The 25,599-nt window shown below is 44.2% G+C and overlaps 1 protein-coding gene across 2 annotated transcripts in view; it reads right to left on the bottom strand.

Moving 5' to 3' along the window:
- Nucleotides 1-4,568: 4,568 nt before the first annotated feature.
- LOC123767379 (uncharacterized) overlaps nt 4,569-25,599 on the bottom strand; it is a 37,036-nt gene continuing 16,005 nt past the window's right edge. For both annotated transcript variants that reach the window (XM_069313057.1, XM_045757040.2), the window contains exons 6-11: nt 24,752-24,821; nt 23,988-24,111; nt 23,737-23,863; nt 16,878-17,006; nt 14,176-14,327; nt 4,569-4,757 (exon numbers count right to left, since the gene is read on the bottom strand). In XM_069313057.1, coding sequence (XP_069169158.1) covers nt 4,595-4,757; nt 14,176-14,327; nt 16,878-17,006; nt 23,737-23,863; nt 23,988-24,111; nt 24,752-24,821 — 765 coding nt within the window. In that variant the 3' untranslated portion in view covers nt 4,569-4,594. The remainder of the gene's footprint in view (nt 4,758-14,175; nt 14,328-16,877; nt 17,007-23,736; nt 23,864-23,987; nt 24,112-24,751; nt 24,822-25,599) is intronic.

Below are 25,599 nucleotides of genomic sequence, written 5' to 3'. Positions count from 1 at the left end.
GCTCAGTGAAGGTACACACATTCAGTTAACAAATTGATGTCTACACACGTTCACATCTTTTCAGAGATTGAACTAATCAACGCATCAAATACTTCTGCATGGTAGACTACTGTAGTTATTAATTTCCCCAAACAAGTATCCCATTGATCCCATTATCTTCCACAACTGCTACAGTGCGGCAAAAGAGCATTCTCCAAGTGTCAATTCATGATGGTCAGCCAATTTGCGAGAGACTCAGTCATTCACATAATCTGTTACGATCTAGCATTGCCTTGACACTTAAAACAAAAGGGACTGATGTTACTTTAATGTATGTAGATAGTGTAAATAAATTAATGTTATCACAGACATCAATTTTTTTCTGAACCTAAAAATGTTTTGCCATCTAAAATTGTTATGCACTGCTAATCATATATCTCACTAGCATATATTGTTATAAAAATGGTGCCAAATGTGGTCTCCACCAAGTAGGTTCAGGAAGACAAGATCCAGAACAGTCTAAAGGCATGAATTAATATCAGGTGGTCGACCTCCCACTCAAAGGGTCGATTTAATTGCAAAGAGGCACAAGATTTGACACTGGACTGGCCATTGCTCAAGCACTGATTTCTTGTTAGCTCCTGTAAGAAAGAGTTTAACGTAGATCAGTCGAAGTTAGTAGTTTTATATTCATTTACATCATATTGTACTCATTCTAAATAATGTACAGATTAACAACCGATATCTTCTATGCAAGTCTTTCTGCTCTCATATTGGCATCCTCAGTGATATGTAGGTACTTGTGATGTAACACAAAGTAGCATAGTCATCCTGGTTTAGCACACTTACCTTCAGTACAATTCCAGAAAATACAACTCGCAACTAATGCCGCAAGAATCTTTTACACCAACTTTTATGAGAAAGTCTCAAATGCCTTTTGACACACTAGGGGAAAACAGTCTACTCATCCATCTGTTTTCCCTTCCCCCCCCCCCCTACCCATATGATTTTACTAATCCTATTACTATAGAACTAAGCTTGTCAGGCATGATTTTCTGTCAATCTATGCAGCCCTTTCGTTACAAAAGTTGGTCCTCTCCAAGTGCTCGACCATTCTCAGCCTCATTACTTTCTCCAGAACTTTACATTGATATAGTCTCCGTGGTGTAGTGGCAAGACACTCGCCTGGCGTTCCGCGAGCGCTATGTCATGGGTTCGTATCCTGGCCGGGGAGGATTTACTGGGCGCAATTCCTTAACTGTAGCCTCTGTTTAACGCAACAGTAAAATGTGTACTACGATTCTTCGCGGCAGGGGATCGTATTCCAGGGACCATAGGATTAAGGACTTGCCCGAAACGCTACGCGTACTAGTGGCTGTACAAGAATGAAACAACTCTTGTATATATCTAAAAAAAAAAAAAAAATTCTCAGTGACTCTGGTCTAATTTACTTGCTCCTCTTTCTTTTTGGTGTTACTGCATTTGCCTCCCCCCCCCCCAGAGAGTTCTGGGAGAGTGACCGTCCAGCGATTTAACATTTTAGATAGCAGGGGACTATTTATGCAGCCTCCTACAGACCAGTAGATTAAGAATTGGGGGCCTGACAGCTAAGTGGACAGCGCTTTGGATTCGTAGTCCTGAAGTTCAGGTTCAATCCCCGGTGGAGGCGGAAACAAATGGGCAGTTTTTTTTTTACCCTCATGCCCCTGTTCGCCTAGCAGTAAATAGGTTCCTGGGAGTTAGACAGCTGCTACGAGGGATGCTTCCTGGGGGGGGGGGGGTGACAAAAAGGAGGCCTGGTCGAGGAGTAGGCTGCGGGGACGCTAAGCCCTGAAATCATCAAGATAGCCATAGCGAGATTAGGCCCCAATGATCGATACATCTCATTCCTCCAGGTAGGTATGTATGTACAGTATGTAAAAAAAAAATTGTTTAACCTCTTGTACAGTACAAACAATATATGTAGTCAATGTCTTTCATTTTGCCTCCTTGGTCTCTATGTTGATTCTATTTTAAAGAAGACTCGAAATCTTTTAGTTCCTCACATACCTCCTTATCATTTTCTTTGAGAAGTATTCATTACTTTTACCACTAATAGATAAAAGAATTCAATTTCCATTCCTTCCTACCGCAGTACAGTATGTACAAGAGGGACTTGTGTGCAGTTTGGTTAAGTATGCAGATTGAGAGCATCTCATGTGCAGTCTGTGCAGGTGGTTAATTAAAGTGTAATTTTGTTTATAATGATACACAATCATTAATCAAATACAGTAATTAAAGAATATGTGGCCTGGTTAGTTTAATGGCAACCAATGATGGTGACTAATTTTTAACCCTTTCTATGGAACCCTGGGGGCCACGAAAGCCTGGTGGATAGCGTGCAGGACTCGTAATCCTGTGGCTCGGGTTCGATTCCCGCACGAGGCAGAAACAAATGGGCAAAGTTTCTTTCACCCTGAATGCCCCTGTTACCTAGCAGTAAATAGGTACTCGGGAGTTAGTCAGCTGTCACGGGCTGCTTCCTGGGGGTGGAGGCCTGGTCGAAGACCGGGCCGCGGGGACACTAAAAAAGCCCCGAAATCATCACAAGATGGATAGCCTTGTATTCATTGAGCAACAGAGGCAACATTAAAAGAAAAGTTGGGGATGGTTGGGAGGTTACTTAAGAATCCAGTCAAATCAGTACAGTAAAATAAATAATGTGAACAAATTCTTTTAAAGAACATAGGGATATTTTAGCACATGTTTACCAAACTACACATCAGAAGATGGAGAAACGAGGATGTTTTGGTTTGTCCTGGACTATTATCAAGTCTTTGCGAGGAAGAGCGGATGGATGAAGATTGATGAAGATTAAGCCACCCAAGAGGTGGCACCGGCAGGAATAGCCCGTAAGTGGTGGCCCTTTTTTGAGCCATTATCAGTATCAAAAGATGATACTGGACATCTGTGGAGGTGCGACTGCACCCTGCGTGACGGGAGATGTCTCCCGGACCAAGTGGTGACCAGATGGTGGGAGGAAGAGCGGATGGAATGGGTAAATAAATAAGGAAAGCGAGGTCAGGAGCAGGTACGAGTAAGGTGAAACATAAGAACAGGATGAAAGGTACAATGGAGATGAAAGAAGAATGGGATGAAGTAAAAATAAGAGAAAGGTAAGAAAGAAAAGTGGGGTCAAGAAAAAAGGGGTAGGCTCAAGGTTAGAGCATTAAAGTATGTACTGTGAAACTGAAGAGTCGACAGCAACAATGCCAGGATGAAGGGTCATGTTGGGTATGTTGTGTATCAAGGGCCGATTCGACAAGATGGCGTCTGAAGAGAAGAGGCAGGAAAGAATAGTGAAGATGATCAATTTATAGAATGATTAAAGTCCCTAACATGATAGAAGAGAGCATTGTTTGTGCCTGCAGACTTAACGCTTCCTTTCTGTTCCTCTAGACTGTCATTTAGTGTATAACCATTTCAAAGTATTGGAGAGGACAAGATAAACAGAAAATAAAGAAGACACCATCAGCATTTGAAGCAGGAGCAGTAGTGTGAACCAGATTACAATGAAGCGTTAATTTGTCGAAAAGCAAGCTTTACATCAAGAGGATGAAGCTAGAGTATTAGCGTGATTTTTGAGTTCAGATATGAAGGGAAGGCAGCACAGTGATACTAGTGTTGGAAACGGGTTTGGGATGAAAAATTATTTTTAGTTTGAGAATGGGCACAGTTGATAAGCTAACAGTTTATATGTTGTTTATATAAAATGATATGTAGCATTCCACTATCCTTAATTGCAGCTTGGCATGGACAAATCTATTGCAGGTCATCTCCATAGGCTGGATCTAGCTTAGTAAATCCAAGTTACTTTGGGTAATTGAACACCGAGATCATTAAGCTTGTGGGTACATACAATACTACCAATACAAGCTCTCCCCCATTAAAAGTCGTCACACAAGATTACATTGGTGATTTAAGGCTGGGTTTGGCAAACGACAGTACTGTATTATTTAGCTACTACTAGACCCATGGAGGCTTAATTCATTTGTTACACAGGTACAAGATAATAAATGTAATATCAGCATTTGTTATATTAATGCTTTATGTAATTAAATATACTGTACAGTGATTTACTGTATATCCTTTCATATCTTTCGCTCCAGTACACCTGGTGCATACCTGGAGAGGGTTTCTGGTGTTCTACTCCGAGCCTGGCCCCTATTCGTGATAAAATGGTCCAACAGGCTATTGCTTGGAGAGGCCCACAGGCTATTACAGAGATATACTGTACTATTATTAATTTTTCATAATTTAAATATTTTCCTCTGAAAAACTGCACAATATTCCCTTTGGCACATTACTGACGTAATTTACAATATACGCCAAAAATAGTAAATAATCCATCAGCACTGCAAAGTTTTAAAATAAATGATAAAATATAATGCTGCTATAAAACAGGTTTTTCATATTTTTTCCAGTAGACTACAATACACTTTTTTTATTTAAGCGGTCAGTGGACTATCAAACGTTTCAGGAAACCGTTGATAAATTTCCAGACAGGAGGCGAGCTTCAGAAATGTTTTGGAATGTTAAAGCTGCAGGTATGCAAGAAGGAAGTTTATTAATAATGTTATGGCCATGGGGTCTCATTGAGCACATCCTGTATGTATCCCTTGACCTGAGTCTCGAGGATATTAGCTATGTTCTCGTGTACCAGGTTGGCCACCGCCTCGGTGAGAGGACCTAGGACGTAGTCCAGTATACCCAAGCCTTCAATTTTCACATCAATCTCCCTGCAATACAAATAAAGTTGGTGAAACAATGAGGGATTGAAAATACAGTACAGTATTGTAAAAGTCTTAATGGAGTGGAAAAACGGGAAATTTAAATAGGACCAGAATATATTTTGGGTAACAATAGGGATGTCAAGGGTAGGCCTTATCATAGGAGTGCTTTTATAAAACACAGGGAATAAAATAATCCGCTAATTTGAAAACAATGAAATGCAGGTTATATATATGTTGATTCCAAACCTGGACCCTCTTCAGCAGTTAGTGTTGTTGTTGTTAAAGATTCGCTACTTGGAACAAAATGTTCCAAGTAGCGCGGACTATGGTGAGCAGTGAGTGAGAATGACAGCTCTAGTTTTATGATATCAAATCAGGGGTCATGGGAAGAGATGCAAGCTTTAAATAATTTTCTTATTATATAACCACTCACCACATCTGGTAACTACTGCCCTCAGGAGATTAAAATTTGGATCGTTTAGATTGATTGATTGATGAAGATTAAGCCACCTAAAAGGTTGCACGGGCATGAATAGCCCGTAAGTGGTGGCCCTTTTGAGCCATTACCAATATCAAGAGCTGATACTGGAGATCTGTGGAGGTGCGAATGCACCCTGCATGGCGGGAGATGTCTCCCTTGTGAATGTGTTATGAAGATGAAGCCACACAAAAGGTGGCACGGGCATGAATAGCTCGTAAGTGGTGGCCCTTTTGAGCCATTACCAGTATCAAGAGCTGATACTGGAGATCTGTGGAGGCGCGACTGCACCCTGCGTGACGGGAGATGTCTCCCGGACCAAGTGGTGATCAGATGGTGGATCGTTAAGGAAAGTAAGTAGCTTACCTATATACTGTACCTCTTTCTTAATGAAGCCACGGTGTTGGGGATAAATTATACTGTATATGAATTATCTTTTATAATTTTGTGATCAGTCTCGCATGTTTATATACGGCTGAGCTTTGCTACAGCTAACAGCGCTCTGTGTCTGGTAATACGGGGTTTAAACCCCCATCCTGTTTGGACGTAATAAACTATTACAATTACAAGGAATCTTGAAGCTGAGGGTGTTGATATTTTTTTTTAGATTTGCAATATGGGTAGTCTGTTTCCAGTGTTATCTAACCCGTATATCATTATATGAATTGTCATCGACACTTCCGTGAAAATAAACATTCCATTTCCCTGGGTTTTAGGAGACTGGAACTATGGATCCCATGCAGGCGAGGAGTCACAATAACGTGGCTAAAGTATGTTGACCAGACCACACACTAGAAGATGAAGGGACGACGACGTTTCGGTCCGTCCTGGACCATTCTCAAATCGATCATTCTCACAATCTACTTGAGAATGGTCCAGGACGGACCGAAACGTCGTCGTCCCTTCACCTTCTAGTGTGTGGTCTGGTCAACATATGGATCCCATGCGTGCAAGACCGAAGCTTTATCAACCGAGCTATTGACTAGTTTTAAAATTTTAGTTTGGCAGCATCCTATTGTCAAACTAGAATTTTCGACCTTGACTACTAATGAAGTTCAGAGGAATTATGACTACTCAATAGCTTGGTCGATAGAGCTTCGACCTCACATGCGTGGGGTCCATTGTTCGAGTCTCCTACAGCCCAGATGAATGGAATGTATTTCCATGGAAATGTGGATGAGAATTTATATGACGTGGGTGTGGATCACTAATTCCTCCAAGCTTCAGTAGTAGTCAGGGGAAAGTCGAAAATTCAAGTTTGACAGCAGGCTGCTACTTCTGGAAACTTTCTTTTATTAAGACTACTCAATAGCTCGGTCGTTAGAGCTTTGGCCTCCCACCCATGGGGTCCACGGTTCGAGTTTCCTAGAGCCCCGGTGAATGTAATCATTATATGGAATACTGTCAGTGTAGCCTCTCGTTTAGGATACACGAAAGGATACACTTGTAGACGTGTAGGTGTAGACGTGTATCCTCTCTCAGATCAAACGTAAAGACATTATTTGGTACAGATATGTTGATGACATTTACATGTTGGAAGGATAGCTGGAGACATTTCTCTTGGTTCTTTGAGAGACTGAACGCTCTAGTCCCCATTATCAAATTTAAAGTTGAATGATTAATTACCCTTTCTGGACATCTGTGTAATAAGGGCTAACACCTCCCTGGGCTTCACTATTTACAGGAAATAGGTACAGTAGCTATCTTTATTACTTCAACAGTCGTGTGAAGAAATTAAAAAGTAGTCCCCGTGGCGATGTGGTAACATTTTCCTGGCGTTTTGCGAGAAAAATTAGGATCTAATTTTATAAACAATCCAAATTTTAATATCTCCTCAGGGCAGTTACTATTTGGTGAGCGAATAGTAGTAGTAGTAGTAGTTATAGATTCAGCTACTGGAATCAAAAGTTCCAAGTAGCACGGGCTATGGTGAGCCCGTAGTGGACTTACCTGGCACAGGAGCGGGGCTGTAACTTGTGAGCGAATGTGTGATGTTATTAATACCCAGTACTTACACCTTTCCCCAGGATAACAGACTTTATGCCACAAAAGCAGCTTCAGCTGTCATTCTCGCCTTAACGTGCGGATGCTGACACTGAAGAAGCTATCCACACTTGTCCCATCTCCCGTAAAGGTATTCCATATTCCGACTTTTACCCAGTTATGCATTCCTCCATCCTTGCTCGTTGGCAGGGTTGTTGGTCTTCGGTAATTATCAAAAGAAGGCACCAAACCGGGAAGGATATGTAGCACCAAAGTGCAAAATAATCAGAGGGCGCTAAATATCACCAAGAATGCCAATACGAGAATAAAAACGCATAAGGCGAATGATATCAAAAGTATCCGATTCACCTAGAATTCTAACGAGGGACAAGTGACCGCGAGGGACGGTCGGAAAGCAAGACACACGCTCGTCCTGGAAGTCAGGATATTCAACAAGGATATGCACAACTAAGAGGGACAACGCAATTTGGACAATAAGGAGCAGGGCGGCGCTTCATTAAGTGACCGTGGGTTAAGCGGGTATGAACAACCCGCAGCCGCGCCAAAGCAGTTTTCCACCGCCGGTTACGGTGGCAGGAGGAAGGCCACGGGGACACACTAAGTTTGAGAGTACGCAGCTTGTGACTAACCACAGAGGACCAACAACCCTGCCAACGGGCAAGGATGGAGGAATGAATAACAGGATAAAAGTCGGAATAAGGAATACCTTTACGGAAGATGGGACAAGAACGGATAGCTTCCTTAGCGGCAGCATCCGCACGCTCATTGAAAGAAACGCCAATATGGCTGGGAACCCAGCAAAACTCTACCGATTTAAATTTACTAGAAATAAGAAACAGCCAATGTTGAATCTCGACGACCACCGGATGGACAGGATTAAAGAACCCTAGAACCATGAGGGCACTACGAGAGTCGACTACTACCACAAAGGAGGAATGAGAATGAGAAAGCAAGAGACTGAGAGTATAGATAATAGCAAAGTTCTGCTGTAAAGACGCTAGCCTCCGAAGAGAGGCGACACACAAGTACGGTCAGGAAAAACAACAGTAGCCCACACCGTCCGCAGACTTAGAGCCATCGGTGAAGATGGAAATAGAGTGGGAGTGCGAAGAAAAGTGCTCAAGGAAGAGGCTTTTCAGAATCGTAGGAGGAGTAAAGGCTTTAGTAATACAAGTCAAGGATGTACAAAACTTGGGAAGGGGGGATTCTCCACGGAGGCAAGGAAGCAACAATATGAGGAGAAACATTAGAAATATGAACAGAGAGAATCCTGTAAGCGAGAAAACCGGACAGAAAGAGGGAGACGAAGAGGAACAGGTGCTACAGGAGGAGGAAAAGTCAAAGCACGACAGAGGCGAGAGGAAGGATCCACTGGGTGTGGGACGAGCGTGTTACAACTGCCACAGATTATGAATCAAAATAAAACAAAAATATGTATATGAAAATTAAAAATTGAAAATAAATTTTGGAATTTTGTTTTTCTCCAGAACAGCAAGTTCAGGGTCCTCTGGTAAGTTAGGACAGGAAGTTCTCCTAAGGTTTCAAAACGTCATGAAAACCATTAATTAAAAGCTTCCTCTCCTAACCTAACAGCCTAAGCCCCCCCCCCTCACCTCCCCTCAATATAAAAAAAACCCTAAGCCAGAGGACCAAAGGCAAACAGGACAAGCCACTCCATGACGACCCATCGCCCTTTAATCTCTCCAGCTTCTCCAGCTCCTCAGACTAGATCTACACTTCCAATCTTCAAGGTGCAGCACACGGAAGGTAAGTCTTCCTACGCCACTGTATTGGACCTCGAAAAAGAGTACCCCCAGCTCCAGATCAGAGCAAAACCTAATCTCAGAGGAGAATACATTCTGAGGCCTAAAGACGAGTCGGCCGCTACGATTCTGAAAAATTACACAAAATGTGAGGAACTGAAACCAGAGGATAAAATAAGGAAAATCATTGTCCTCCACTATCCCTTGCATATGGCACTTGACCATCTCGAAAAGCTGAACTATGTGGTGTCAGCAGAGAGATGCCAGGCAAGAACCACAAGACAGGAAACCCGATAAGTCGTCCTCACAGTAAGAGGACGGATCCCGGAGAAACTTTACCTTGGAATCTGGGGCGTGTTCCAACACAGGCCTTACACCCCAGAACCCCTAAGATGCTTCAGATGTCAGAGATTTGGGCATCACAAAGATGGCTGCCAACGCCCAGTGAGGTGCGGAGTCTGCAGCCAGCCCCATGACACAAAAACATGTATTGATAAACTCAAGGCAAACCACCCTGTTCAGGCAAAGTGCCCAAATTGCTCCAAGGCACATCATGCCTGGAACTTTAAATGCTCTGAAAGGCTCAAAAGGCTTCAAACTAACCCCACCACGCCTACAGCGGAGCCGAAACGCCCACCAAAACTAATACCAGCTCCCATGCCCACTAAAACCGCGTGGGGTCTACCTATTCAGGAAGAGGGGGCACACGGCCCTTCACCATCGGCCATGGTGAAGGGTGAGAAGACCTCTGTACAGGACAAAAAGAAAGATGGAGGACACAAGAATCATGTTCAAAGCAGTCGGCCTCCCATTTCATCCAGCAAGCACACTGGGGCCAATAGGAGTAGCAATTCCAGTGTCAAAGTTACCACCGAGAAGGGTCTAAAAGCTACTAGGCCCCAAACGTGCACAGCATTAAATAGTGCTCCCACAGAACTGGACGCTCTCTGGCCAATGCTCAAAACTTTGGTCACCGAGTTGATCGAAAGTCTGCTGTCATCACATGGAATCAAGCAAACCACAGACTCTGAAGACAATTGAGCACAAGCTCAAGAAATTCGAAGATGCAATATCCACACCGTCAAGACAGCAGGGCAGGAGACACCCCCATAAAAAACAGATAAAGTCCAGCTCGTCGGATAGCGACATTGAGTCAATTTCAGGTCCACTAAGAACCTATACACCAATTGCAACTTCCATGGCGTGTTCATCACTCCATGGATACCACGGAATTATCAGCAAATTCCAAGAACCTAGAGGTCTAAAGATCCTGCAATGGAATGTGCAAGGACTGCGCACTAAATTGCAACACTTTCAATGCATAGCAGCAACCAAGGGCATAGACATCCTGATACTACAGGAGAGCTTGCTTCCAGCCGGATTAGAACCTAAAATCTCAGGCTATCGAGGCTTCTTCCTTCCATGGATCAATGGGCAATCCAGGGGATGTGCAATCTATGTAAAATGTGACCTGGTCTCCAAGTCCATAACCAGCCCACCCGATTGTGGAGCAGGGACAGAGGTAATGGGAGTAACCATTGAGCTAAGACACGACAAACTTGAAGTGTTTAATGTGTACAGGTCTCCACATGCAGAAATGGATCTCTGTTATTTGGACATGCGACAACAACAAACACAATCATTTGTGGAGATTTTAATGCCCATCATCGATTGGCACTGGGCTCGAACACAACAAATGAAGCCGACATACACATTACACATCTACTGGACCAGCTTCCAGTAATACTAATCCTAAAGAATGAACCTACCCACATCCAAGGAGGCAGATTAGACCTAACCTTCGTTTCAGCCTCCCTAAGAGATGCAGCAACATGGTCAGTTGAGACCACACTCACAAGCGACCACTATGGGGTCCAAATTGATCTTCAGTTAGACCTACCCACCCCACCTCCGCCTCCATCTGAAGCCTGGAACTTTGCTTTAGCAAACTGGGACCGATTTCAAAACCTCATTTCAGAGTGGCATAGAAACTATGATGTTCCTAAAAACATTAATCAGGCAGAACAAGATTTTGTCAAAGCGATTCAAAGTGCAGCCAACCACTCAATCCCACCGAAAAAACAGTCCACCGGACACCATAAAGATCATTGGTACTATTGCGAACGTGTCAAAGAACTCGACCATAGACTCAACAGAACAAGAAAGCTATACAAAAAGCAGCCAAGTGACCGCAACAGGATCTTACTTTGTGAGGTCAAGGAACATGTGCATCGAGAGACCAGACAAATAAAAGAACAAATGTGCCTGGAATGGTGTTCACACCTGAATGAACACACCTCTCTCGGGGAGATGTGGCAGCAAATTCACCGAACCAAAGGGAATAAAACACCTAAAGCTCCACACCCCAAGGATCCTCAACAGGAAGCCGAAGTACTGGCAACCAGGTTTGCAGAGAGCAGCCAGCAATCAACTTCCACCAGATGTATTAGCAGTACAGACCGGACTAGAGGAAGAAAGGTGGCACAGAATCCTTACAGCATGTGAAGAAGTCTCTGACACTAATGCCCCCTTCACACTGGATGAGCTCAATCGGGTTAAGAAAAACTCCAAGGATACATCCCCTGGAGCCGACAAAATAACTTATAAAATGATTAGAAACCTCGGCCCAGAGGCTGCATACCTAAGGTTAATTAATTTAGCCTGGACTTCTCGAACTAGACCTTCTGCTTGGAATAGAGCAGACATAGTGCCCATCCCAAAACCCAAAGATCCAGCTAATCCCAGGCCCATCTCTCTCCAAAGCTGTGCAGCCAAGACGGCTGACAGAATGGCACTCAACAGACTGGAGTGGAAAACGACTAAACTGCACCATGATATGTATACCTATAGAAGAGGGGTTGGCACAGTGGAATGTATTACAACTCTGTTAGCCCACCTGAATGACAGACCAGGAATGCTGATATTCCTGGACCTCGAAAAAGCCTTTGAACTGGCTAGCGCCCCAGCTATTCTCTGCTGCCTCATTGACAAAGAGGTCAGAGGCAACCTGCTCTCCTGGACCAAAAACTGTCTCAAACAGAGAAGCAAGAGTAAAACTTCATGGCACAGTCTCTGAGTACAAAAGACATGAAAATGGTACACCGCAAGGAGGTATTCTCAGCCCTCTTTTCAACTGTTTAATGGAAAGAATAATGAGGTTGAAACTTCCACATCACTGCAGGCTGCTAAACTACGCGGACGACTTTGTCATCATCATAAAAGGAAGGGATGCGGCGCGCCTTGCACCCAAATGCTTAGACTGCATCAGTAAAGAGGCAAAACAGATTGGGATCAAACTCAACCCCTCAAAGTCAAAGGCCATGCCCATAAAAATAGCGAAGCCCAACATCCAACTCACAGTACAGGGTTAACCAATTGAATAGGTCGACACCTATCAGTATCTAGGAATCATCCTGGACACATGAATTTTAATGCTGAGGTCACTTACTTGAGAGAGCGAACTGCGGCCCGGACGGCAATCATCAGGTCGCTAACCTCCCTTTCTGGAGGAGCCAATCTGCAAGTCCTTCGCACATACTATATACAGGCAGTCAGATCAGTGATCGATTATGCCGCACTTGCACTCACAAATCTATCACACCAACAGTGGAAAAAGCTTCAAGTTGCCCAAAACAATGCTATGAGAGCCGCACTGGGAGCCCCCATGTGGACCAGGCTTGAAACTCTTTAGACTGGAGACGGGTTTGCCCTCTCTACGAGAAAGAATATCACAAAGGACAGCTACAATTATCAGTAAGATAATTATTTCTTCCGATCCAATCCCAGTACGGCAAGCCTTGGTGGTTGGACTAGGCCAAAACAATGGAAACTCTTGGGCTGCAAGAGCAGGAAAAGTCGTAAACAGACTACATTTAAAAAGCATGATTCTTGATAGAGAGGGTGATCAACCACACCCAAATTACACTCCTTCCGCGCCGTGGGAAGAGCCTACTTTCAAAATAGTAATAGAAAGTCTCCCAATGAAAAAGGCTGTCTATGATCCGACAATCCTAAGGCGCATAATAGAAGAGCAAATGTATAGCATAGCAGTAGCAGAAGCCACCCACATCTTCACAGACGGATCGGTGGACACAGAATATGAGAGTGCTGGCGCTGCTCTTTGCATGACCAGCGTACAGGCATATTGGAGACTGGGAGGACTAGTATCATCAACCCAAACTGAGCTGTTCGCCATACAACAGGCATTCGCATATGTGATTGCACAAAACACTCAAAATGTAATCATACACAGACTCAAAAGCTGCACTTCAAATACTAGGACAAAAACAGTGGAAAGATAATGTGGAAATAATTACCACCATTTTGTATCTTGGAGCAGTCGCTAAAGGCATAGGACTCAACATAACTTTAAACTGGATCCCATCCCATATTGGAATCCCATTAAATGAAAAAGCTGATGAAATTGCTAAATTGGCAACTCGTCATCCAGTGATACATAAAACAATTCAACCCAGCCTAGAGAACATAAACATCACCAAAAAACTCTCACATCTCAACAAAGCCTACCTGCACCAGAGAATAGCTGAAGGTTCGCCATCTGCAACATGGTATCTTCAGGCAACCAAATTAGAAAGGTTAAATATCCTAAAAGGAATCCACAGGAAAATAGAAGTTAGGCTATATAGACTACGTCTAGGTTACAGATGCAACTGGGAGATTGGTGAACCCCGACAGAGAGAGTGCATCTTCTGCCAAACTGTCACAGAAAAGCCATTACTTCACTATCTTCTGGAATGTGAAGCAACCAATGACCTTAGAAGAGCTTCAAGAGTTCCTGAATCATGCAGTGGCCACCCTGAAGCCATCAACACAGCCACTCTCCTGGTCAACAAGGGTGTCCAGCAGCTGGACACCCTCAAAGACTGAAGCAGTATCCTCCCCCGCAATAACAGCTTGATGGTTAAATGCAAACTCAGAATACTGAGAAAAAAAAATTGTACCACTTGCGGGCTATTCATGCCCGTGCCACCTCTTGGGTGGCTTAATCTTCATCAATCAGTCAGAGGACCAAAACAGAAAACGGGACAGTACGTCACTTTCGCCAGCCGATTCCATTTTGAATTACGCCCCTCCCCTTTTTGTTTAGCCTGAGTGCGCATACGAGCGAAAAGCGACGTAATGTGTAAGAGGACGGGTTGACAAAGTAGCATTATCTCACCCGAATTCTGTGATGATGAACTGATCGATATCAGCGGTGTGGGTGTAGATGTCCTCCCGGGCCACCAGGTACACGGCCGCCCGCGTCACCGTCGCCGTCACCTTCACCCCCGTCACCTGGCTCACCACCGTCACGTCCGCTGTATACGTCACCTGCCGCGGGGAGAAATGTACACCCTTATTAAAGCCTCATTTGTAGTCCAATTTCAAAGAACACAGTCGGCACAAAAGTGAGGTCAAGAAAAAGTGAGTTGGTAGTGATCTGTTGTTACTAAATATATACAAATTTATTTAACAAGGATTGAACAGAAATGTTTACAAATTTGTCGGTGCAAAAACAGGGATGAAAGTGAATTCACAAAACTCAATATCGCTACAAGATAAGTGAAGGAATTTACCTAAAGGCCACTATATCCCTAGTGGTCTTGATTTTTTTTTTTTTTTATCTTTATTTAAAAAAATACAATATAAGTTACATATACATAAGTGTTACAAGGCAATTATGACGAGATTAGTATTTTCCTGTTGTTGTTGACGTGTCTGCCATCGTCAGACTCCCACTGTCAGTTTTCCACTAATATATTACACCATACAGGTTCTGAGGATCCCTTGGGGTTTAATTCCTCGTTGCTGCTTGCATTCAAGTTCTCTTGAACAAATCCACAAGGGCCGTGACGAGGATTCGAACCTGCGTCCGGGAGCATCCCAGACACTGCCTTAATCTACTGAGCTACGAAATGAACAATTTGTTCATTTGATGCATCACGTTAGTGTGATCTCCGTGTAGTTCAAGTAAGTAAGTAATTATCAAAAGAAGGCACCAAACCGGGAAGGCTTGCGTGTAGTTCAAGTTCTCTTTTTACATACAGCGTTACCCCACCTGCTCTTGTTGTCCTTTCTGCAAGGATAACAACATTCTTCTGGTATCCTGGAAGATGGACTTCCTTTTCAATTATGCTATCGCTTTCCCCATGTTTCACCGATATCAATGTTGTGGGATTTCTCGGCTGCAGTGTGTGCATATTAAATTAATTTACTAGGCTTCTTACATTTATGTAGATGAATTTAAACGCCTGGGAGTGTTCCTAAGGGGGCTGGTAGACTGTTCTAGCATTTTACTCACTTATTCTGTATAATGTCACTTTGGTTTTGTGCCCGTTTGTCGACATAGATATGTACAGGTTAGTACTAACCGGCTAGGCGAAGGAGACTGTCCTCTTCCAACCACAAGTCACCATCACCTGCCCTCTCCTTATCCTTGTGCTTTGAATTTTTGTATCCATACATTAAAACATTGATTGTAACCATGATATATGTGTGTGCTTCCGCCTACAGTTTAGACCTATTGTCTTATGTATGACCCTCTGTCCTGCGTGACAGTGAATACCAGCATTATCCTCACTTTAATAAGACTATCAAAATCCTCAGATTAGGCAAAATTTTAATTAATTTTGTCAATAAAAATGTTAATAATAAATATGAATTTTTGTACTGGCCAGCGTTTCTTAGTCTTTGTAATTTTTTTTCTTTTTCTTTATTTTTGGCCGTTTGCGAGGTCTAGGGAGATGTAAACTTGGTACTGTACTACCCTCTAATATTTTTTAGTTTACGTGCCTTTCTGAGTCTACTACCGTGTTCAAAATTTGTGTTGGTTATGAGTAGATTTGCCTTAAGCTTACCTAACTTGGGGAAATAGTTTTATCCTCTTCCTTGATTATCAAGTTTCCTATCACTGTCTTAAGGATTTCCTGATAATTCTTACCCTCTTTTTGTATGGTTCCTTGTAACTTTTCGTTTCATTTTTTCTAACATTGCTGGTTTGCATTTTTTGCAACCTCTGACACGAAGCCTCTGACACTTCAGAGGGATTATGTCCTTATCCTCAACTCTACCTGAATTCAGTGATTGTACAATCAGTACACCCTGATTGCTTGCGGGTGTACTCTCCGGGGTCTGGATGCCCACTGTAATCATGCCTAGAGATTGATATTCACTTTTTATTCACTAATATTCATCATTATATTCACTAATATAAAAAAATTATATTCACTAATTTTTTTTATTACATTTTTCTCCATCTCACTTCATTTTTTTTTAATGGTAGTGAATGGTTAGGGTCTTGCCACAATTATTGTAGGTTAAACAGTAAAATTAAAATAGCTTTTGCCTTAGGTTTGTAGGCCTTCAATTAGAGATTTTTTGACAATAGTTGTGACACGTCTTATGGCATAACTTGCGTTTAATTGACTGCTAACATAACAATTTTCCTGTTACACTTCATACCCCTTGAGGTTACCTTGAGGTGCTCCCGGGGCTTGGCGTCCCCGCGGCCCGGTCGTCGACCAGGCCTCCCGATTGCTGGACTGATCAACCAGGCTGTTTGACGCGGCTGTTCGCAGCCTGACGTACCCAATACAATCTCTTGTCTATCTCCCTGATCCAATATTATACTTTGTCTTAACCCTCTTGAAAGACACCTGGAGTGGGTTCTGAGAATTCTACGCCAAGCAAGACCTGGGACTAGGCTTTTATTTTGATAACTTTGTCCAGAAGGCTGCTGCTTGAAGCGGCCTGCAGGCTCGCGTTCACCACAACCTGGTTGGTTGTGGTGAATCCGTCACATTTTACAAAAACTTTTTTTTTTCTTTACCATGTCCACTTTTTGTTCCAGCAATATTTCTTCCTTCCCTCCTTCATACCCACCTGTAGGTTCTCTACGGCCACATTAGCATAGAGGAAGATCCAGTCTGCCACCTTGTCGAGAGTAGCCGAGCCGTCTCTATGGAGCGTCGACATCCCGGAGACGAGCCCGTCGTACAGCTCCGCCGTTCCCTGTACCGTAGTGACATCAGATTAGCTTGATCACACACACAACAACCTCTCACACACACACAAATTGACAAAGTGGAAATAGATCAAATGTTCACACGTAATAATAACAGAACGAGGGGACATGGGTGGAAACTGGAAACTCCTCTGAGTCAGAGATGTTAAGAAGTTTTCTTTTAGCGTGAGAGTAGTGGAAAAATGGAATGCACTTAAGGAACAGGTTGTGGAAGCAAACTGTATTCATAATTTTAAAATTAGGTATGATAGGGAAATGGGACAGGAGTCATTGCTGTAAACAACCGATGGCTGGAAAGGCGGGATCCAAGAGTCAAAGCTCGATCTTGCAAGCACAAATAGGCGAGTACACACCACAAATTGTCTAACCAAACCGCTTTCACTCCTCCCTATACTTCATCATAACCTGTCTGATCGCACTTCACTAACCGTTTTAGGGTTATTTTCCTACAAAACAACAAACCCAAATCACCACCTACGCCCACCCACATCTATCAGTACTTTCGTCCGAGCTTGTATATAACAAACTTCATACCCTTAAAAGTAAGTAATTATTACAAGAAGGCACCAAGCCAGGGAGACTCGTGTAGCACCATGAAATATTCAACAGGCGCTAAATATCACCAAGGATGCCAATACGAGAACAAAAGCGCACTAGGCGAGCTATATCAAATGTATCCGATACACGAAGGATTCGGTCGAGGGACAAGTGACCGCGAGGGACGGTCGGGAAGCAAGACACACGCTCGTCCTGGAAGTCAGGACATTCAACAAGGATATACACGACTGTAAGAGAGACAGTAGTTCGGACAATAAGGAACAGGGCGGCGCTCCATTAAGCGCCCGTGAGTTTAAGCTTGTATGGCCAATCTGGAACCTCGCCAGAGCCCTTTCCCACCGCAAATTACGATGGTAAGTCATGGGGACACGCTACTCTTTAGAGTACACAGTTTGTTAATATACATCTTTCTAAACTAGACCACAACCAACAAGACCAACGACCCTGCTACTGGTAACACAACACCAACAGTCATGTATTTAGGAATGAATGAATGAGTAGAAATCTGAATAATAAAAAAAAAAGCCTTTTCGGAAAATGGGACAAGTGCGGATAGCTTCTATAGTGGCGATGTTAACACGCCTATTTAAAGACATACCAATATGGCCGGGAACCCAGCCAAACAACCTGCTTAAATTGCTAGAAATTAGAAACTGCCAATATGGGATTTCAACTACCACAGGATGTATAGGATTAAATGACTCTTAAAGTCATAAGAGCACTACGAGGGAGCACCACAATGACAAAGGAACACTGGTGATGGAAAAGTAATTGACAAACGGCATACAAGGTCGCATACACGAAGGATTGTATGCGACTCCGGAGGCTATCATCCGTCAAGATGATAGCCTCCGGAGGTGGGCGGGACATACAGGTGGTGTCTGGACAGACAACACAGTAGCTAACCGTCGGCAGACAGACCCGTCTGTGAAGAGGGCAATACAACGCGAGTGCGAAGAAAAACGTTCAAGGAAAAGGCGTTTCGGAACAATACGAGGAGTAGAAGCTTTTACCACGCGGGTAAAAACTTCGGTTACAAAACTTGACAAGCGGGGACCCCGCCCTGGAGGTAAGGTTCGACGAGAGAAGACAGTGCTAACACAACCCGAAGGAGAGGCTTGTAAGAGATCCTGATCCTATAGAACTCACTCCCTGATGAATTTAAAAATTTAGAGAATTCTATTTTTGGTCCGTCACTCTTGTCTATCCAAGTTATCTATGTTCCAGCGATGTGTCAATATTTCATTCAAAATCATCTGCTACCAGAAATTTTAGCCAATTATCCCCAGTTTGCCAACTGTAGGTAGTAATTAAGTGATTGTAACCTATTGTATCCACTGCTGCACACTGGATGGGGGGCGGTGTGCAGGACAAACATATCAACTGTGACACTAGGCTCTCCACATATGTCAGTTGCTTAATTTAGAACCTGTACTTGTGGTCGATCTCGAACCCATTGATGATGTGACGACTTATATTGAATGTTGTAACTAGCTCATCAAGATTGTAACTTGCTTAGCTAAATGAATTGTGAAGTTCAGTCCCTAAGCCCATTATGTACCTCTGTAACCCTTTCCACTACCGCCCACAAGATGGGTATGGGGTGCATAATAAATGAACTAAACTACTAAACCATCCCTTGTTCAAAAGTAAAACCAAAAAGCACCTAATTTCATCCTCAGTTTCCCATCTTGTGCTTCAAACTCTCACTGTATCTTATACTACCAACTTCCCCAATATTAGTACTCAAGACATGTCTTTACCAGTGTAATCACTTCTGTCAATTTACATTGTAGACGATATAAAACCTTGCTACAATATATCTTTTCATCTTACCTGATATGTTAGATTAAGGACCTGCCCGAAACGCTATGCGTGTTTTTTTTTTTTTTTTTTTTTTTTTGAGATATATACAAGAGGAGTTACATTCTTGTACAGCCTCTAGTACGCGTAGCGTTTCGGGCAAGTCCTTAATCCTATGGTCCCTGGAATACGATCCCCTGCCGCGAAGAATCGTTTTTTCATCCAAGTACACATTTTACTGTTGCGTTAAACAGAGGCTACAGTTAAGGAATTGCGCCCAGTAAATCCTCCCCGGCCAGGATACGAACCCATGACATAGCGCTCGCGGAACGCCAGGCGAGTGTCTTACCACTACACCACGGAGACTGTTAGTGGCTTTGCACGAATGTAAAAAATACCAGTCTTTTGTAATCTAACCAAACCATTGTACATTTTTGCAAATAAATTATTATTATAGAAAACGAAAGGTAGTGAATGGGAACAGGGCCAAAAGGAGGGGGCAACAAACAAAACCCAGCAAAGGCGAGAATGAGTATGTTTCAGAGATCTCTTGAGGTAGCGAAGGCAGTAACAATCTACTTGAGAATGGTCCAGGACGGACCGAAACGTCGTCGTCGTCCCTTCTAGTGTGCGGTCTGGTCAACATACTTTAGCCACGTTATTGTGACTCCTCGCCTGCAGTAACGATCTCTACGATCCTGTAGCGACCAGACGTCTCTGTCAACAAGATCTGGGTAGGTAGGAGACGAACGAAGGGCACCAGAGCTGACGTGCAACACGTCGTGGTGCAACACGTCGTGGTGCAGAGCATCAAGACGACGAAGAGACGGAGGAGGATGCGGGACAGCCATAGAGTTTAGACAGCACGAAAGAAGAGCGTCTATCAGCTCCCCAGGAAAATGAAATGAACTATCAGGGGAAAGCGCCAAGTCATTACGACTATATAGCACTTGGAAGGGGGTCAGGATAAGGATTTGGGATGGGACGGGGGGAAGGAATAGTGCCCAACCACTTGGACGGTCGGGGATTGAACGCCGACTTGCATAAAGCGAGACCGTCGCTCTACCGTCCACTCCAAGTGGTTGGACAGCTCCCCAGGAAGTATCTTGAGGATATCTTTATGATGATTTCGGGGCCTTTAGTGTCCCCGCGGCCCGGTCCTCGACCAGGCCTCCACCCTCAGGAAGCAGCCCGTGACAGCTGACTAACACCCAGGTACCTATTTTACTGCTAGGTAACAGGGGCATAGGATGAAAGAAACTCTGCCCATTGTTTCTCGCCGGCGCCTGGGATCGAACCCAGGACCACAAGTATGAGACAAGACTAAGTAAGGACTTTACAGCATTCAACTCAGAGGCACATTCCATTTAAGAACATAAGTCACGAACAGAGATCACAGAAAAAAACGAGAAAAAACGAAGTCAAGGGATACAAGAGAGTATCACGCTGTGAAATGTAAAGATGGTGGAGTTGAAGGGGTGGAAGGAGCGGGCACAGGCGGACAGTGTGAGGAACCATCGGATGGGAGCAGTTGAGGGAATGGGGAAGGACACACAATTGATTGATTGATGAAGATTAAGCCACCCAAAATGTGGCACGGGCATGAATAGCCCGTACTCTTCAAGTACTTGTACTCTTCAAGTCACTTGTATTGTCCCGTCTTGAGTACTGTTCAGTACTCACTTCCCCCTTCAGAGCAGGAGAGATTGCTGAAATAGAGGGAATACAGAGAACATATACGGCACGCATAGACGCAATAAAGCACCTAAATTATTGGGATCGTCTCAAAGCCCTCCAAATGTACTCACTAGAAAGAAGACGAGAGAGATATCAAATAATATACACCTGGAAGATACTGGAGGGCCAAGTACCAAATCTACACAGTAAAATAACGTACTGGAGTAAACGATATGGAAGAAAATGTAGAATAGAACCAGTGAAGAGCAGAGGTGCCATAGGCACAATCAGAGAACACTGTATAAACATCAGAGGTCCGCGGTTGTTCAACGTCCTCCCAGCAAGCATAAGAAATATTGCCGGAACAACCGTGGACATTTTCAAGAGGAAACTAGATTTATTCCTCCAAGGAGTGCCGGACCAACCGGGCTGTGGTGGGTATGTGGGCCTGCGGGCCGCTCCAAGCAACAGCCTGGTGGACCAAACTCTCACAAGTCGAGCCTGGCCTCGGGCCGGGCTTGGGGAGTAGAAGAACTCCCAGAACCCCATCAACCAGGTATCAACCAGCCCGTAAGTGGTGGCCCTTTTGAGCCATTACCAGTATCAATAGATGATACTGGAGATCTGTAGAGGTGCGACTGCACCCTGCGTGACGGGAGATGTCTCCCGTCAGGCGAAGGGCACACAGTGGAGGGCACGTTATCAAAGGCAGCATCAGAGACAATCAAGGGCCACGGGAGTCTCCACAGCTGACTCTGCCACAGACGGTATGCAGGGAAAGAGCCAGAGGGTGGAAAGTAGGGGATGGATCGACGACTTCTTACCAGCTGGGGAGGAAAGTGAAGAGGAAAAAGATTGACGTTTCCGACAGATACAGGCGTGCCAGTAGCAATACACTGTGAGACAGCCTCCACAGGAGAGGAAGAACGAGAGCACAAAAGACGGCTGCTGCCTCCAGCGAAGGGACCTCAACTACCCTTGTGCCAGTGGGGTTAAGAGCTGGATTGATTGATTGATGAAGATTAAGCCACCCAAAAGGTGGCACGGGCATGAATAGCCCGTAAGTGGTGGTCCTTTTGAGCCATTACCAGTATCAATAGATGATACTGGAGAACTGTGGAGGTGCGGCTGCACCCTGCGTGACGGGAGATGTCTCCCGTCTAAGAGCTGGGTGTTAAGAGAGTTAAGGACGGGGTGGGGTCAAGAGTGACATGGATATCCACCAAATCAACCAGGTGTTCATGGACGTGTAAATCATCAAGACTTGTATGATCATCATGACATAAAACAGCCCGTCCTCCAAACAAAGATCCAAAAGTGATTCCATGCACCCGCCAAACCCCCTGTTTATGAATGAAAAACGGTTTACACACGACTCACAACTGCTGACGTTCGAACACTTCCGGAACAAGTGTTTCACTGACGAATTTTGTTCGAATCACAACGCAGTAAATGCTTCACCCACGTACTAAAACTACAAATAATCGCCAACAGAACCTAAACACCTAACCTAACCTATGCCTATATATGCACAATATGCTAATATAATATTAATTTATACTTTAGAAAATTCCCGTTTTGAATGAACAGCATGTTAAAATTTATGAATGCGTCTGTGGGGTCGACCGCTGGATGTAATGAACTTGAGTCGAGGACGGGTTGAACAAAAATTAGTTGCTCCACTTGGCAGGGCCAAACAAATCCTGGAACGTAGTAGAGACGGGAAAATTTCACTTATTTATTATACACCCCATTCCCATCCCGTGGGTGGTGGTGGAAAGGGTTACAGAGGCGCATAATGTGGGAAGGAATAAAGTGTTCGATTGCGGGGTTTATGGTAGAGCTCCCTCAGTGAGCAAGGGGGGAGGGGAGTGAAAGGAACAAGGCGCAGTTGTCACAAGAGATGGACACTGTGCCAGGTAAAGTACGGGCTCACCATAGTCCGTGCTACTTGGAACTTGTTCAGAGTAGCTGAATCTATAACAACAAACAGAGGTGGAGCCTACACCACAGTGCAGCAGGAGGTTTGCCCTCTGCAATATGATATCGTCAGGCCACCAAGTTAAAAAGATTATATATATCCCAAAAGGAATCCACAAGGAAATAGCAGTTCTGTTACACAGACTACGTCTAGGTTACAGATGCAACTGGGAAATTGGTGAACCCAGACAAGAGAGAGTGCATCTTCTGCCAAACAATCACAGAAAAGCCATTACTTCACTATCTCCTGGAATATGAAGCAACCTACGACCTTAGAAGAGCTTTAAGAGTCCCTGAATCTTGCAGTAACCACCCGGAAGCCATCAGCACTGCCACTCTTCTGGTCAAAAAAAGGTGTCCAGCAGCTGGACACCCTCAAAATACTGTCAAGCAGTATCCTCCCCCGCGATAGCAGCCTGACGATTAAATGCGACCTCAGCACACTGTATACATTTACTGAACAAAAATTTTACCACTTACGGGCTAACAGGTTGTGAATGCCCGTGCCACCTCTTGGGTGGCTTAATCTCCATCAATCAATCAGAGATGGAGCCACTACCGGTGACGAGGAGCAACGATTAATGAGATGGGTTAGAGGTTGTGGATAGTCAACCAAGCAGGTTAGGAGGAGGATAAGGGGTGGGTGGATAGTGAACCACGGACACAAAAGTATTATCTTCAACACGGAAGGAAGTTTACCAGTCCGAAGTTGAGGGAGGTCTTCGGGAGTTCGACGGGGTCCATGCCGTCAGACACCATAAGGGCGTCAACTGTCGACATCACCAAGTCCATGAACTCATTAGCGTTGCCGATGTCAGTGACGTCTCTGAAAAAGAGCAGCAAATACGTTATATCATACAAATTGAAATTCCCATAAAATGCATCCAAGGTTTTTGAAGCAATATACGATACAGTCAAGGCCGCTCCTGTGGACAAGGATGAACGCTTACATCTGTTCACGTGTGATGATGTCCGAGATAGAGACGTTCTTGAGGATTTCATTGATGCCATCCTCCAGAGCGCTGGTCAGGATGGGGTCTATCACTTCCCAGACCGCGTTGAATATCGCAGGAGCTGTGAGAAGCGAAAATGGGATTTCCTTTTAGCATTAACGAGCTAGCTTTCGGCACAAACTATGTAACCCTAACATAGTGTCTAGGGTAGCTGCATTAATGCAAATGTACTTGTGTTAATGCAAGAGAATGGGGAAGGGGGGTAAAAGCAGGTTATAAGGCTGTTTTAAACTGTCAGCAATTTTTACGGGAGACATCTCCCGTCACGCAGGGTGCAGTTGCACCTCCACAGATCTCCAGTATCAGCTCTTGAAAAGGGCCACCACTTATGGGCTATTCATGCCCGTGCCACCTTTTGGATGGCTTAATCTTCATCTCTTGTCAGCAATTGCACAAGTGATGAGTCTGCAACAGCGTATATGTTACTGCTGCATGTAAACACGTCAGTGGTGCTGTGATTTCTCTACAGAGAACCTGTAGCAGAGTGGTTAGTGCAGGCAGGTCACAACCGGTACCAGCGTAATGAACCAGACGACAGCCGTGACGTGAGACACATCTACACTCCCAGCACGGTTAATGGGGTGGAGTGAAGGTGTGGTTCCCCCACAGGATGGTTATGGGGTGTGTGTGGGGGCGGTCTACCCACTAGAGGATAGTTATGGGGAGGATAATAAATGACCTAAAGACATAATCGAACTCACCAATCTCGCTGGCGAGGCTGTTGATGAGGTCGGCCATGTCCCCGCACCCCAAGATGCACTCCATTACCAGCTGCCTCGCGGACATGTTGGGAAAATGTTATATGTTAGGAATGATTGAGTACGAATGATTGAGTGAATGATTGTCTGCCTCCACCTGCAGTCTCCTATAAACAGTACTCGCTTCATCTTCAACTAGCAATTCCCTATACATCTCTATTCGTTCTTCCTCCAAAACCAATCACCAATCATCTTCCACCTATAACCAATCACTTTCAACCGTAACCAAACCTTATCAACTGGTAACTTTTGTTCCCATTAAGTAGAATAGAGAATCAGAGTTCAGTACAGTGAAAGTACTCTCAACTTCTCTACTGCCAAGTTCCTGGAGCTGGATTCGACAAGCATTTACACATCTACTTAGGAACCTGTACACATTTCTTAAATTTTAATAAAATAAATAAAGCCATTAAAGTTTAATAAGCATCGAAACATTCCAATCAAATGTTACAAACAGCCTCCTTAAGCTGTAATGGTCTGTGTACAGACCTAGCTTCTTCCCTTCCCCTCGTTCATCTTCCCCTTCCTTGTTCATTCTTCCCCCCTCCCCTCCCCCATTGCCTCATCTTTCCTTCCCTTTCCCTCCACCTTTTCCTGCCATAAAACGGCGGAGTCACGTTTTCCCTAGGCAAGCGAGACCGGCGCAGGCCATCGTCCTATTCTCCACCAATCCTCCTAATCCTCCTTCCCAGCCGTTCCCTCCTCTCTCCTAGCTTTAAATTTCTTTAAATTTTGCCCCGAGGGGCGAGTTTATTGGACAGCGCCACTCATCCTGTGAGTGGACACACCGC

This window comes from Procambarus clarkii, chromosome 74, assembly GCF_040958095.1.
Source record: "Procambarus clarkii isolate CNS0578487 chromosome 74, FALCON_Pclarkii_2.0, whole genome shotgun sequence".
Lineage (NCBI taxonomy): Eukaryota > Metazoa > Arthropoda > Malacostraca > Decapoda > Cambaridae > Procambarus > Procambarus clarkii.
This window is presented reverse-complemented; position numbering and strand designations above follow the sequence as displayed.